The sequence below is a fragment of the Ochotona princeps genome, chromosome 23 (genome assembly GCF_030435755.1).
Source record: "Ochotona princeps isolate mOchPri1 chromosome 23, mOchPri1.hap1, whole genome shotgun sequence".
Taxonomy (NCBI): Eukaryota; Metazoa; Chordata; class Mammalia; order Lagomorpha; family Ochotonidae; genus Ochotona; species Ochotona princeps.
Window position 1 is genome coordinate 4,323,340 of NC_080854.1, and position 14,359 is coordinate 4,337,698.

The window sequence follows — 14,359 nt, forward strand, 5'->3', positions numbered from 1 at the left end:
AAATCTATTTTACTAAATAAACTGAGAGATCAAACACACATACTCTTACACAAAATATATCTCTGAAAAATATCTGGCCCATGGCCACTTTAACGTCTAAAAACCTTCTACAATTACAACAATATTTTAAAGCTTAACACACAACACACACACACACACACACACACAATTTTAGGATAAAACTTTTAAAAGGTTCTTGTCACTACAATTTCCACAAGGAAAAAACCCTAGGAAATGCATGTGTAATTCATTTTTCCTCCCATTCAAATAGATACTAAAGTCTCTGTATTTCGAAGTTCTTGGTGACCTTTTCTGCCTAAGCTTGAAGAAACACTCATGGACTCCTCCCACAGACTGAATTTAAATGAATGTCGGATCACTGCTCCCATAAGTGTCTGAGATCTGTTGGGTCGGAAGAAGGTACACAACCGGCCCTGTGTTGGAGGAGCCAAGGGGAAGTGCCTGGGAAAGAACACAGCAGCCTTAGAATACAGTCTGGTTTTTAACCAACAGAAGGCCTGCCCTGTCCAACAGACTTAAGAGAAGGTTCCTTGCTTCTGCAGACAACCCAGAAAAATCTTCCTAGCCAGCACTGTGAGGGCATTTCAGTCTGACACACTATACCAAACCTCAGGAAGTTTGCCATGAACTCCACACAGTTCCTGGCTGAGGTCCCCAAGTCTGTCAGATGTGCTGCTACATTCAACTGTGCCAGGCTTAGTGATATTCTGACTCAACATCTGAAATTCTCTCCTGAGATGGAGACAGGAAACTCTGATCCAGTCACCTCTGAGAACAAACGGACCTCAGGAAGTGCAGTCTCTTACTGTTGCTCTCATTTCGACTCTCTGATGTTTCTATTGCTAATGGTGTTCTTTCACAGGGGTGCTTTAAGTCATGTCCGTGTTGGGCACACTGGTAAACTCATATTTTGTGTGCATGGTCCATTATTAATATATATAGGATCCGGCCATGCTCAGCACCAGCATCCTCTGTCTCAGCCACTCTACTTGCAGGTCCTGTGACTGGCACGGAAGCGGCGGGCCTGTCACTCATGTGGGAGACCTGGAGAAGCTCCCGACTCCGGCTTCGTCCAGCCCGGCCACTCCTGCCAGTTGGGCAGTGAACCAGCAGATGCAAGACCTCTTTTTTCCCCTCTACAACCCTTCCTTTCAAATAAAATAAATCTTACAAAGAAGTACAACAACCCCCCCTAAAAAAATACGGCAATATTATGACAAGCGTCTCCATATTGTTTTTAGGAAATGCAGACCCAAAGATTTTGAATGTTATAGAAAATCATTTAGAAACATTAACATGATTCAGAAAACAAAACATCTACAAAATCAGTATGTACATTTTTAACTACTTTGTGGATTTTAATCAACTGACTACAGAAAAGTCTAAACTTAATAGCTCAGATCTGTATTTCCCAAGTATAAAATCCAGCATAGATGATTCCAAGGCTCCATTGATATTTAAAACTTATTCTCATTCAAAAAGCAGAATTCTAGAGACAAGGAGGGGCAGAGATCTTCCATCTGAGCTCAGTCACTCCCTACATGAACAGCAGGAGCTGCACTAGTCAGGAGCCAAGAGCCTCCTCTGGGTCTCCCACACAGTGCAGGGTCAGAGGACAGCCAGGCCACCAACAGGGACCTGGACTGAAGTGGCACAATCAGGCCTCACTCCGGTGCCCATATGGGATGAAGGCGATTCAGGCGGAAGCCTAGGCTGCAAGTAATGGCCCAGCTACTCTCAGGTGTGAATCCTGAATTAAGTTCTGGGCCCCTGGCTTCAGCTTGGCCCCCTCCCAACTGTTGCTGATATCTGGGTAGTAAACAAGTGTTTGGGAAAGCTCTTCCTCCCTCTCTGCCTTTCAAATAGAAACTATTTTTAAAAATTAACATTTACAAACACCAAACACTACAAATGATTTAAGAGCAATAATGTGTTGCAGAGTAGTCTGACTGACCTTTATAACATGCAGGTGGAATATGCATAGCCTTTTTTCTGTCATGCCTGTATACAAGTCTACTATAAATATTCCACTACTAAGGTTGAATCTCAAAACATCTGATTTTGAGTTTAGGCTTATACACAGACATTCAATATGGACAGTTTAATCAAATTTTAGGCATGATGCCCTGGGCAATCTTGCTCCCCACACGCTGACAGCTGCAGAATACAAACCAACATGGTATTCACTAATGTTGTATTGAACCACATTATGGTTGAGAATATTGAAATAAAGAGTTCTGGGATTAGCATACTGGCTCAACCAGGTCACTAATCCTAAACCTGTGGCACCAGGATCCCACATTGGTTCTATGGCCCAGCTGCCCCATTTCCCACCCAGCTCTCTGCTGTGGCCTTGGGAAAGCAGTCGACGACGGCCCAAAGCCTTGGGACCCTGCACCCGCGTGGGACACACCGAAGAGGTTCCTGGCTGTGGATCGGGTCAGCTCCAGCCATTGTGGCCAGCTGGGGAGTGAACCAGCAGATGGAGGATATTTCTACTTATTTCTGTGAATCTGCCTTTCCAATAAAAATAAATCTAAAAAGCCTTAGGGAACTGCACCAGCGTGGGAGCCCTGGAGGAAGCTCCTGCCTTCCGACTGAGCTCAGTTCTGGCCACTGTGGTCACTTGGGGAGTGAACCAACAAATGGAAGATCTTTGTCTCTCCTCCTCTCTGCATATTTGCCTTTGCAATAAAAATAACTAGATCTTAAAAACAAAAAGCATGCAATAACAAAATCTCCTAGAAGGAATACAACAGAGCTACAGCAACAGCAGTTAAAGCAGCACCCTTCCCTAGTGAAGTGCTGGAGTATGCCACAGTGCACTACTAGACATTCAGCCGACCTGGAAGTGAGCACCTTGGCAAACATACTTTGGGAGAAAACACTCCTTCCAGCTTCAGAAGTACAATCTATTACCTGCAGATTTGTGTTCAGTGTGCCTTTGTTGCTTTTCTCACACTGTCTTTTGCTTTTATTGAATTAATCCTCACCTCCAAATTACCGGTAGACATAACCATGATATTGTCATACTCTCTCCAAGAAACTGTAATGCAAATTTGTAAATACGTATTTTATGCAATGGGGAAAAAAAGTACCCACAACAATGACATGGAGGTTGGTACTGTGCTCAGCACAATGGTTCAACTAGAATCCCATGTGGGCACCAGTTTGTGTCCCAGCTACTCCATTTTACACCCAGCTCCCTGCCTGGGGCCTGGGAAAGCAGTCGTGGACAGCCCAAAGCCTTGGATCCATGCACCCATATGGGAGACTCAGAAAAAGCTCCTGGCTCTTGGCTTCAGATTGGCTCGGCTTTGACTGTTGTGGTTATTTGAAGAGTAAACCAATGGATAGAAAATCTTTCTTTCTGTCTCCTTCTCTCTGTAAATCTGCCATGCCAATTAAAAAATAAGCAAATCTTTAAATGATAGCTCCACTACTAGGGTTCTGACAGGCACATGGAAGACTCATATGGGGTATTTTTAGGCCCCAGGATTCGGCCTGACCCAGCTTCAGTGGCTACAGCCATTTGGAGAGAGAGAAAAGATAGAAGATCTCTATGTCTCTCTCTCTGCCTCTCAAAAATAAAAATAAATATTTTTTTTTTCTTTTTAAAGATTTATTATTTTTATTACAAAGTCAGATATACAGAGAGGAGGAGAGACAGAGAGGAAGATCTTCCGTCCGATGATTCACTCCCCAAGTGAGCCGCAATCCGAAGCCGGGAACCAGGAACGTCCTCCACGTCTCCCATCTGGGTGCAGGGTCCCAAAGCCTTGGGCCATCCTCAACTGCTTTCCCAGGCCACAAGCAGGGAGCTGGATGGGAAGTGGAGTTGCCGGGATTAGAACTGGCGCCCATATGGGATCCCGGGGCGTTCAAGGCGAGGACTTTAGCCGCTAGGCCACGCCGCCGGGCCCAAAAATAAACCTTAAAGAAAAAAAAAAAAAAAAAAAAACTCCGACACAGGAAACAAACGAGGCAGCTTGCTAGCTGTTACTTCCTTCCTATTTAGTAAAGTTCAGGGACAACCGTCAGAAAAGGAGAAAGAGAATAATCACCTGAGAAACTATACAAAAAAATCATCATCAAACTTCACCTCCTCCTCCAAGCTCAGCGATTGTGGGTAGTATTTCCAACAACAATTTTTCTTATTCAAGACAAAAGTCCCAAGGTTGTCCGCTTTCCCTAGCGACTGCTTATAGAAATCTTCAACCAGAGGTCAATGCTTATCACACAAAGTTCCTGATTTATCTCCTGGATTAATTCCTTTAGCTTAGTTTCAGTAACCATTTACCTTTTATTACTTCTGTTGATTACTCTTAACACTTCCTCCGAAAATGGAGGTCTGTCACCAGAATTTTATTAATAAAACACAGCTATATTATAGCTATGCTTAAGAAATTCCCAAATGGTTTTTTAAGATATGTTTGCTGCCTGGGGACACCCATGACTAAGTCCAATTTTAGTGTAGGTGAGTAGTGCATCTTGGGTGATTCCCAGTGACAGGGTCATGGAGGCATGCGTGGGGACTGAGACCTGGTGGTTTGGAGGGAAGTACCCAGGAGACAATTATACACCAACCCAATTCGGAATACAGAAATGGCCTGTTTGCCTAGAACATCACTGATCGTCACACACCAGCCCACACCAATACTATGGATGGGGGCCTCTTTGGCAGTGATGGGTACCATTACCCAACTGTTTGGTGGAGTGGGGGAGTGGTCACATTTGGCAGGGTCAAGACTGTATCCAGCAGGCGAGAAAACTTGGTCTGGGGGTAGACTCCATGGGGTTGCGTGGGCCCAACCCTGTGGAAATACACCCTAACAGGGTTGAGGTTCCCACCAAGGGGCACGTGTGCTGGAATTGGGGCTGCGTTCTATCTAGGAAACAGTTGCAGTCACCCGAGGCACTAGTGTGGGCTGGGATTGGATGCACCAGGCCAGTTCGGACCCCAACACCATCTGGTGTCATGGAGAACCAGGGTAGATGTGGGACTGACTAGGCTGGGTCTCAACCCCCTACTGAGCCATGTGTGAGCTCTATGTGGGTATGGACGAGCCATGGCTGGGCTGAAACATCCAACAACAAGAACCAGAATGGGGTGAAAGCCAGCCGGGAAAAGAGTAGGGTTGGCTCAAGGACCCCCTGGTATGCGCAAAATCTGGCATTGGGAGGGGTTCTGATGGAGGAGCCTGGGCAACTCCTCTGGCAGGACACAGTCCCTGCAGGTAAGCGCAAGAAGCATGATAGGAAACAGCCCAGAATAGGCCATGGAAAGTTTCCCACTGGCACACATTCGGCATGGGTCAGGGGCAGACCAGGCTGAATCAGTTCATGTCATCCACTGGCAAATCCGAACACCAGAACAGAGTGTGAGTTGAGCAGGGATTGGTTGCGACAAAACCAGTACACATTATGGAATGTCAGGGTGAGGTTGCCTGTACTGGATTTGACTGCAACACCCAACCAGCACACGTGAGATCCAGGAAGGGAAGGACAGAGCTGGCAGGGGGATTGAGGGGCTGGTCCCCTCGCCGGACAGCTACTCCCATTGGAGAGCGTGGGCTGGGATGGGGACAGACTAGACTAAGCAAGGCTGCAACACCTGTACGCTGCATGTGGACTAGATCAGGGAAAAGCCAGGCTGGGCTGATTATTCCTCCTGGTGCAAGCAGAAATTAGAGCGGGTGAGGGATGTTTGGGCTTGGCCGCAGCATCAGCTGGCAGAAGCTGGCACTGGGGACTAATTCTGTCAAGTCAAATCACAGAACCACCTAAAAAGTGCATAAACCGGGACTGAGAGAGACCTGGGAGGGAAAAAGTGGGTTCCCCCTTCCTGGGTCACTAGTCCCGTGGGAGGGCATGAAAAGTAGGACGGGGGCTGGGGTGGCTAGACAGAGAGGCACTAACAGCATCCGTGAGGGCTGGATGGTTGAGTTGGTTAGCTGGAACTAAGCTTTAATACCCACTGACAAGTACAAGAGCCAAATGGGATGGGGGACAGACTGGTCTTCTGCTACACATACTGGCAAACCAGGGCAGGGGGTGGGCCTGATGGGGGTTATTGTGGATCGCCCCGACTAGGCTGCAGCTCCCACTGGTTGATGTAAGGGCCGAGTACGTGCTGGGCAGAACCAGACTGGACTGCAACACCCATTGGTTCCAGTGAAAGTTGGGGTTGAAAACAGAACCAACCCAGCAATTGCAACCACCAGCTGATCAGGGTGATGGACTGTGCCGGGCCCTGTGCTTGCTAGAACATACAAGAATCTGGTCTGGGAATACCTCCAGGTTTATTTGGAGATCTCCCCAATCGAACTGCTGGACTCAGAACTCTAACCAGGAAAGGACAGAAGACAGAACAGGTCAATCATTCATCTCAGCTATATGTTGGCAGCGAAATATGGGGCAAACGGAGACTTTACGATGGACCATATCAATCAGTGGACGACCTCATCGAGCGAAACTGGCAGCGATTCATAACTGGAGAACTATTAAAACCACTTGAGCACATATCTCAGAGCATGCCCCACATCCGGGACTTGGGGTGGGTGGGAAACCGGGTGGGGCTTCTCCCTCAATATCCCCCTTTACCTCAGATACATGATGGAAACAATATGGACATAATAGTATTACCCACTTCCCTATACCCCCTGAACCTTTTTTTTTAACCGCAATTAACTATGTAAAGATTGTCAACAACAACACAATAAAAAAAAAAAAAAGTTCAGAGAACACCTAAAGAATTTTTTTTTGTTCAATTTTTAGCTATCAAAAAAAAAAAAAAAAAAAAAAAAAAAAAAATTCCAAATTTCTTAGAGTTCATAAGTTGCCTCAACTGCATGTGAGGTTACACCTGATGAGAATAAAGCAGGTGGACAGAGATATTCAGGTATTTAAAGGTTTTTTTTGTTTTTTTTTTTTTTTAAATAGGTTAAGCTGCTACCTGCAGTGCTGGCATTCCATATGGGTTCCAATTACAGGCTTGGCTGCTCCACTTCTTTCTTTCTTTCTTTTATTTTTTTTTAAAGATTTATTTATTTTTATTACAAAGTCAGATATACAGAGAGGAGGAGAGACAGAGAGACAGATCTCCCGTCCGATGATTCACTCCCCAAGTGAGCCGCAAAGGTCGGTGCTGCGCCGATCCGAAGCCGGGAACCTGGAACCTCTTCCCGGTCTTCCACACGGGTGCAGGGTCACAAAGCTTTGGGCCGTCCTTGACTGCTTTCCCAGGCCACAAGCAGGGAGCTGGATGGGAAGTGGAGCTGCCGGGATTAGAACCGGCGCCCATATGGGATCCTGGGGCGTTCAAGGCGAGGACTTTAGCCGCTACGCCACACCACTGGGGCCCAGGTATTTAAAGTTGAAAGAACTAAGTATTACTGGCTTAGACTCAAAAGACATAGGGTACTGATCATATTTTAGGTACCTATTTCTGAGAATTTAAGGAATTATAAAGTAATAAGCTCAACATTTCCAGCTTTTCTTTTGCTTGTTTTTTAGAATTTACGTTTATCTGAAAGGCAAAATGACAGAGAGGAGGAGAGGTAGAGACAGACAGATCAGAGAGATTTCCATCAATTGGTTCACTGCCCCAATAGCTGCATCGGCCATAGGTGAGCTGATCTGAAGCCAGGAGCTTCTTGTGAGTCTCCCAAGTTCATGCAGGAGCCCAAGGAGGATCCAGCCGAGACATGAGCCACTGCCCATTGAGGATGCTGGATTCACAGGCAGCGGCTTAGCTTATCACACTATGGCGCCTGTCCTGTGTGCAGATTTTTTTTTAAGCAGATGTAAGATAAAACGTGGTTAAAATCCAGTGACAGGTGTAAGGGGATGTAAATCAAGATCCAAAAGAATATAGGCCACATGACTAATTGGTTTTACAGGATAATTCAAAAAGAAATTCAATCTTTCAAAATATGAAAACTTATACACAAAATTATAAACTGAACAAGTTACACTAACACTGTACATTTAACTGAACTCGACTAGGTCAGAATGCAGAAAGGTCAAGAACAAATGCTATGCCAAAAGCCTGCGTCAGTGACAGGGTGAAAACACACACGAATGAGGGAAAAAATAATGAAAAAATTTACATTTGATATATATATATATATAGTTATTTTGTTAACCGTATAATAAACTACAATGATCTTACAATATTTACAAAGTTAACAATAGAGAACTGTAAGTGAAAAATCCTAAATGAGTACACAATCTATGAGAATAAAAAAAAAAGAATGTTTACTCATCAGAAATTCTGGGGGTAAGAGGAAAATGAAGCATCACTATCACCTCAATTGTGATAACTTTAAACTTAGAACTCTATTCCTAATAGTGCAAAAAATCTCCTGGAATAAGCAGATTTCAAGTATCCCGTTTCATCTGATTTAAAAACAATGAATGCCAAATATTTCTAAAGAAGTAGTTAATCTTACAGCTTATATAACTATAGATAGATAGAAAGAAGAGAGAGATAAAAACCCTTATGCTCAATTACCTTTTCTAACTTTTTGGCTTCAATGTGTCGCAGTACTCGTTCTCGCCAGTCATGAGGAACTTTACTTTTTCCAGGAGGCTCCAATAAAGAATGTTCAGAACCCACCCTTGCATTTGGCCTTTTGGAAGGACTAGTCCGTGAATGGCTGAAATCACTGACTGACATAGTTCTCTCTGGTATTTCGTTAACAGAGGGCCGAGCGCTTTGAGGCCTGGGTGCATTTGGACCGTCCACGCTGTACGTCCGTGCAGAAAGAGGCCTCTGTGACCCTGCCATCATTGGAGGAGTTCTGCCCACTGAATGCAACTCTCTGTATGATAAATAGTCTCCTTCAGGAATCTGGGCCCTCCTTGGGGGACCAAGATCACCAAGGTTTATAGAGGCTGTGGAGGACACACTACTTTGCCGTTGAATGGTAGCTCGACTTACTGCAGGAATCAATCGCTCATTTGGTGACATGGCCCACACTTCCCCATGTCTTCCTGGGCCAATTCTTTGATGTAAATGGTATGCAGTGTTAGTTGGCACATTATTATGGTTAGAAAAATTCATATTGGCAGGATGTCTGGCATAACTGTGGGTTTCTGCACTCTCTGATCTAGGAAGGCGCTGAGGAGGAAAACTGACATGGTCTACTTGAGGATTTTGCTTAGAGTGCCACAACGTGTCTCTGACTGCAGGACTGCTGCTGTACTGGATGTTGTACTGCGGGGGACCGTACATCTCAGGCATCGATTGTGGGCCACTTGTTGTGGGGCCTCTGACTGTATTCGGCTCTTCAGGATTATGGTTTGAATCAAACTTGTAAATTGCTTTTGTACCAGATATTAAATCAGAAGATGAAGAGGAACCAGTAAATACTTGTAACGGTTGATCATACAGCAGTGTGGCCGACTTGCTCCTGACTATATTTTTCCCATCAACAGCAGATGCAGTTTTGACTGCTGCACTCGGTTGCTGAGGCCCATTATCACTGATGATGTCATAGATTTTTAATCCCCCAGCCTCCATATTGGTTATGCTATGAGATTTCACAACAGGTCCAACTGGTCCACTTCTCTGAGGAGCGAGCTCTTCTGTGCTTTTAGAAGCACTCATGTCCGCAGACACATCAGTGGCCTGTGCTTCAGGCCTACCAGGAGTCTGTGCGGTGTCCTCAGAATGCCCGTTGACTTTGTTTGTGGATTTCAGATTAGAATATTTATTTCCATTTTCCAAAGGCCCAGCTTCTTTCTTAGTATTAACACTTAAAAAGCTGTTTCCAAGCACTACATCTTGTGTCTTTGATCGTCCCACCATCTCAGACTGAAAGGGATCATTAGTTATAAGTTTATTAAGATTCATATTGATATGGTCTAACTTGTGAGATTCATCTGATGTGGCTCTTGACTCAACAGCTTTATCAATGAGAACTAATCGCTCTTCAATATTCAGATCATATTCAGGTAAGTCAAAGTCCTTTTTATCACGAATCTTGTATTTTTCCTCTGTTGAGTTGTTTAATACATCTCCATTCTGTAAGAGGCTGTTAAAATTTTCATCTTCTTGCCTAAAATAAAGATAAGCTTATGAAAAACCAAAACGCAAGTATTTTAATCAACCAGAGATATTAATAACTAGTTGACGATTAGGTACAGAAGTGAAAAGAGTTGATGAAGTCACAAATGAAATATTTTTAAGCCTGCAATTTCAAAAAGTGAAATATAATCAAATTCACAAGGATATACCTACAGTAACTGCCACAATATAATCTGATCTTCACAGGGCTACAGTACAGAACAAGGTGTGCTGCACACCCTCCTTGCTGTTCTTTCCACAAATGTGCTAAATGAAATGCTTGTAGTGCAAGCAAGTGGAGACAAGTCGTAAACTAGCAGCTGAATAAGGGTAAAGGATATTTTCACTAGTAACTCTGAAGTCCTACCTATGTTAGCTGTATTAACCACAGCTAACCTCTACTAAGAAGTTACTACTAAATTCAAGTATGTAGATAACAAAACTATACAATGCGCTGAATTAAATATTTTCCCAAAGTTCTGCATTACAAATATCACACTCAGTTAGAGAAGAAGAGCAGGCATTTGGCTTAGTGGTTCAGACACTGATTCTACTTTGGAAGCCTAAGTTGGATCACTGGTTCTTCTCTCGATTCCAGCATCAGACATTACAGATGTCAGGAGGTGCCAGAGATGGTGCAAGTATTCAGGCCAGTGTCACCAGTGTGGGAGACAGAGACTGGATTCCTGGTCTGCACCTCCAGTCCAGCAGATCCAGACTGGCTCGCTCGCTCTCTCTCTCTCTCTCGTAGGTGTGTCCCCTGCTTTTTGAATGATTTAAAAAAAAAAGTAAAAGAAATCAAAAGAGAAACTAAATCTAATCATTACACATGGCCTTGCTGTATTTGGAAAATATAAATTGCAATCCTAAAATTATAGAAAATATTTCATTTACATGTGCAGCATAAAAACATGCTCATATAAATACATATTTTCGTGTTAATAAAATAAAGATAATATCCAGTCATGTTTCTATAAATCTATAAATATTTCTCTTTTTTGAAAGATTTATGTTTTTATTGCAAAGTCAGATTCACTCCCCAAGTGAGCACAACGGCTGGAGCTGAGCTGATCCGAAGCCAGGAGCTCGGAGCTTCTTCTGGGTCTCCCGTGTGGGTGGCAGGGTCCCAAGGTTTTGGCTGCCCTTGACTGTTTTCCCAGCCAGACCACAGGCAGGGAGCTGGGTGGGAAGCAGGGCTGCCAGGATTAGAACCGGTGCCCATATGGGATCCCAGCGCGTTCAAGGCGAGGCCACCACGCCAGGCTCTGATTCTGTATTTTTTAAAAAAGATTTTCTTCTTATTTAATTAATTTTCTGAAAAGCAGACTGGTAGAGGAGAGAGAACCTTCCATCCACTGGGTCATTCCCCAGACGGCCTCAACAGCTATGGCTCTGGCTTCAGCCCAGAGCTTCCCCCAGGCCTCCCACATGGGTGAAGGGGCCCAATCACCTGGGCCATCTTGTACTGCTTTCCCAGGTGCCGGGAAATGAACTGGTGCCATATGGGACTCCAGCATCATTGGCTAAGGCTTAGCCTGCTTGCCACAATGCCTGCCCTGATTCTGTATTTTTTATAAGTATAAAAAATACTCTCCTTACACTCATTTACCTAGAAATGTAACCTGTTCAATCTCTGAATTAAGAAATAGAAATGATCTGATTTCCTTATTCCTCCATTAACAATTTCATGTAAAATAGCAGTTACAAAAATGTAAGTATAGCTGCTGGTGCTCTGGTGTAGCACGTTATGCCAATGGCTGGCATTCTAAACAGATGCTTTTGGAGGCTGGCTGCTTCATTTCCCTGCTAATTCAACTGGGAAAGCAGAAAAGGATGGCCCGAGTCCTTGGGCCCCTGCACCCAAGCGGGAGACCCAGAGAAGTTCCCTGGCTCCTGGCTTCAGCCTGACCCAGGCCCTGGCTGCCAGAGCTATTTGGGAAGTGAGCCATCAAGTGGAAGATCCCTGTCTCTCCACTCCCATTCCCTCTAGAACTCTGTCTTTCAAATTTAAACACAAAAAACAATAAGGCAGACGAAAATAGCATGAGAAAACATACACTACCATAAATCACTTCTATATTTGTGAAGCTTTTCATAATTTATTTAAACTTATTTTCTATGACATCCACAAACCTGATTTTGGTGTTACTGTCGATGTGAGTTTGTCTCACTGGCGAGCAGAGAGAGGTGTCTTGGCTACTATCTGTGTTAAGAGAAACTGAATCAGACATCCGGGACGGAGAAGAGCAATTGCTGTTGTTCTGATTACTATTGTGTGTCACCTCGTCTGATAAGGAATCTGTATCCTTTACATCATCTGAAACAAACAGAAAACAATGTTAAGACCAACGATAAATTCACTAAGAATTTGTATGAAATAATTTTTTGTTTGTGACAAATGACATTTATTTCATTGCTATAGCATTCAAAAAGTTATTTAAAATAGTAGTAATAAAAAATAAGTATAGTGGCTGGCTGTGGTCTAGCACATTATGCCAATAATGTGGTAAGTCATACAGTCAGATAACCAGAGACAACACTGAAAATTCTGTCTTAATACAAAGAGAAGGAATTTGAAAACAGATACCACTATTTTTTAAAATGTAATCAATACATTTGCTTATAGTGAAGATAGGTTGTTTTAAGGACCTTAGAAAGCAATTTTCATGAATATACTATCAATTCACAAGGTTAAAAACAAACTTATAATAAAAAATACAGTTCACAACCTTTTAAAACGTTAACTGGGTAAGAAATAACTTCAAGCATAAATGGAGTCTTAAAAATCATCAGAAATGAGCAATGTAATCAATCTACAACCATACAGCTGAAAATTGAGGCATTTTTAAAAGGTTAGCTCTTTCTTAGTTTTTAAAGCCTTTTATAATGTAAGATGGTTGTGTAAGAATCACATAAGTAAATAGAGTACTCATTCTAATACGGAATAGTTTTTTAAAGTAGTGAAAAAAAGGTTTTCACTGACTCAACGCAGCTCAATTATAGAAATAGTGTACACAGGGACATGAGTAAGATAATATGAATTAGATATTTTTGCTGTTCTCAGATTTCAGCAGTAAAGCTCAACTAGCCTCATATCCCTAGCCTCAAAGTATCTGTGTCTTGGATTCTTAGTTTTCTAATGCAGTTAACCTCGATGGCTGCAAGGTTCCTTCCTGGACATATTCTACTTCTTCCTTACTATGGAGCTACCAAGAAAATAGCACATAAAATAGGTAGGATGGAACCTCAACAGACAGTGAGTAAAACACACCCAATATACACTGGGGACCACTGTCAAGATTATGAACACCAGCCATCCAAGGACTACTCAGGAAGGCTAAAGGCAGCATAAACCCTTGGCAGGAATGACAAGACAAAATCAGGTACTGGTAGGGGGAGGGTGAGCCAGGAAATGGATATCCTTCAAGGACCTGTTCGTGTGAAATTTTGTTGCCTGTAAAAATAGCTGGTGAGGGTCCAGCGCAATAGTGTAGTGGTTAAAGTCCTTGCCTTGAACACGCCAGGATCCCATATGAGCACTGGTTCAATCCCAGAGGCCCCACTTCCCATCCAGCTCCCTGCTTGTGGCCTGGGAAAGCAGTCGAGGACGGCCAAAGCCTTGGGACCCTGCACCCACATGGGGGACCTGGAAGAGTTCCTGGTTCCTGATTGGTTCAGCTCCTGCCACTGCGGCCACTTGCAGAGTGAATCAATGGATTGAAGATTTTCCTCTCTGTCTCTCCTCCAATCTGTATATCTGCCTTTCCAATAAAGATACATAAATCTTAAAAAGAAAAAGAGAAAAGGAACTGGCGGGGCTGAGAACAGTTTAAAAAATGTTTTGGTAGAAAAAAAAAAGCAAGACATTAAAAAAAGAAAACACACACAAAAAAATGTTCTGGAACAAGTAAAAGCAAAATTTATCTACTGTCCATTAAGTCTTGTGCTGTATCTGAACAGTTTTCTTAGCCTCATCATATGTCAAATTAAACATGACTCACACATGAATGAAATCAAGAATCATAAAGCACAGAAATGGTATGACTGGTATCATTTGTAAAATTTCGGATTCTCTGATTGTGAAGTCCATACAATTAAATTTGCCTGAAGACGAGAGAAGATACGTTAGGGCAGCATCATGGCACAGAGGGCGAGGTCCCTGCGATGCGGGCACCCACCAGAGTCACATCAGAGTCACCCAGCTGCTCTGCTTCCATGCCTGGACAAGCACCGCTCAAGACGGTCTGAGTGACTGGGGCCCTGCCA

At 43.5% G+C, this 14,359-nt stretch overlaps 1 protein-coding gene across 9 annotated transcripts in view; it reads right to left on the reverse strand.

Annotated features, from left to right (window-relative positions):
* The window catches only part of ERBIN (erbb2 interacting protein), a 96,316-nt gene that overhangs the window by 12,585 nt on the left and 69,372 nt on the right, over positions 1-14,359 (reverse strand). For all 9 annotated transcript variants that reach the window (XM_058680175.1, XM_058680178.1, XM_058680176.1 and 6 more), the window contains exons 20-21: positions 12,227-12,410; positions 8,537-10,085 (exon numbers count right to left, since the gene is read on the reverse strand). In XM_058680175.1, the coding sequence (XP_058536158.1) occupies positions 8,537-10,085; positions 12,227-12,410 (1,733 nt within the window). The remainder of the gene's footprint in view (positions 1-8,536; positions 10,086-12,226; positions 12,411-14,359) is intronic.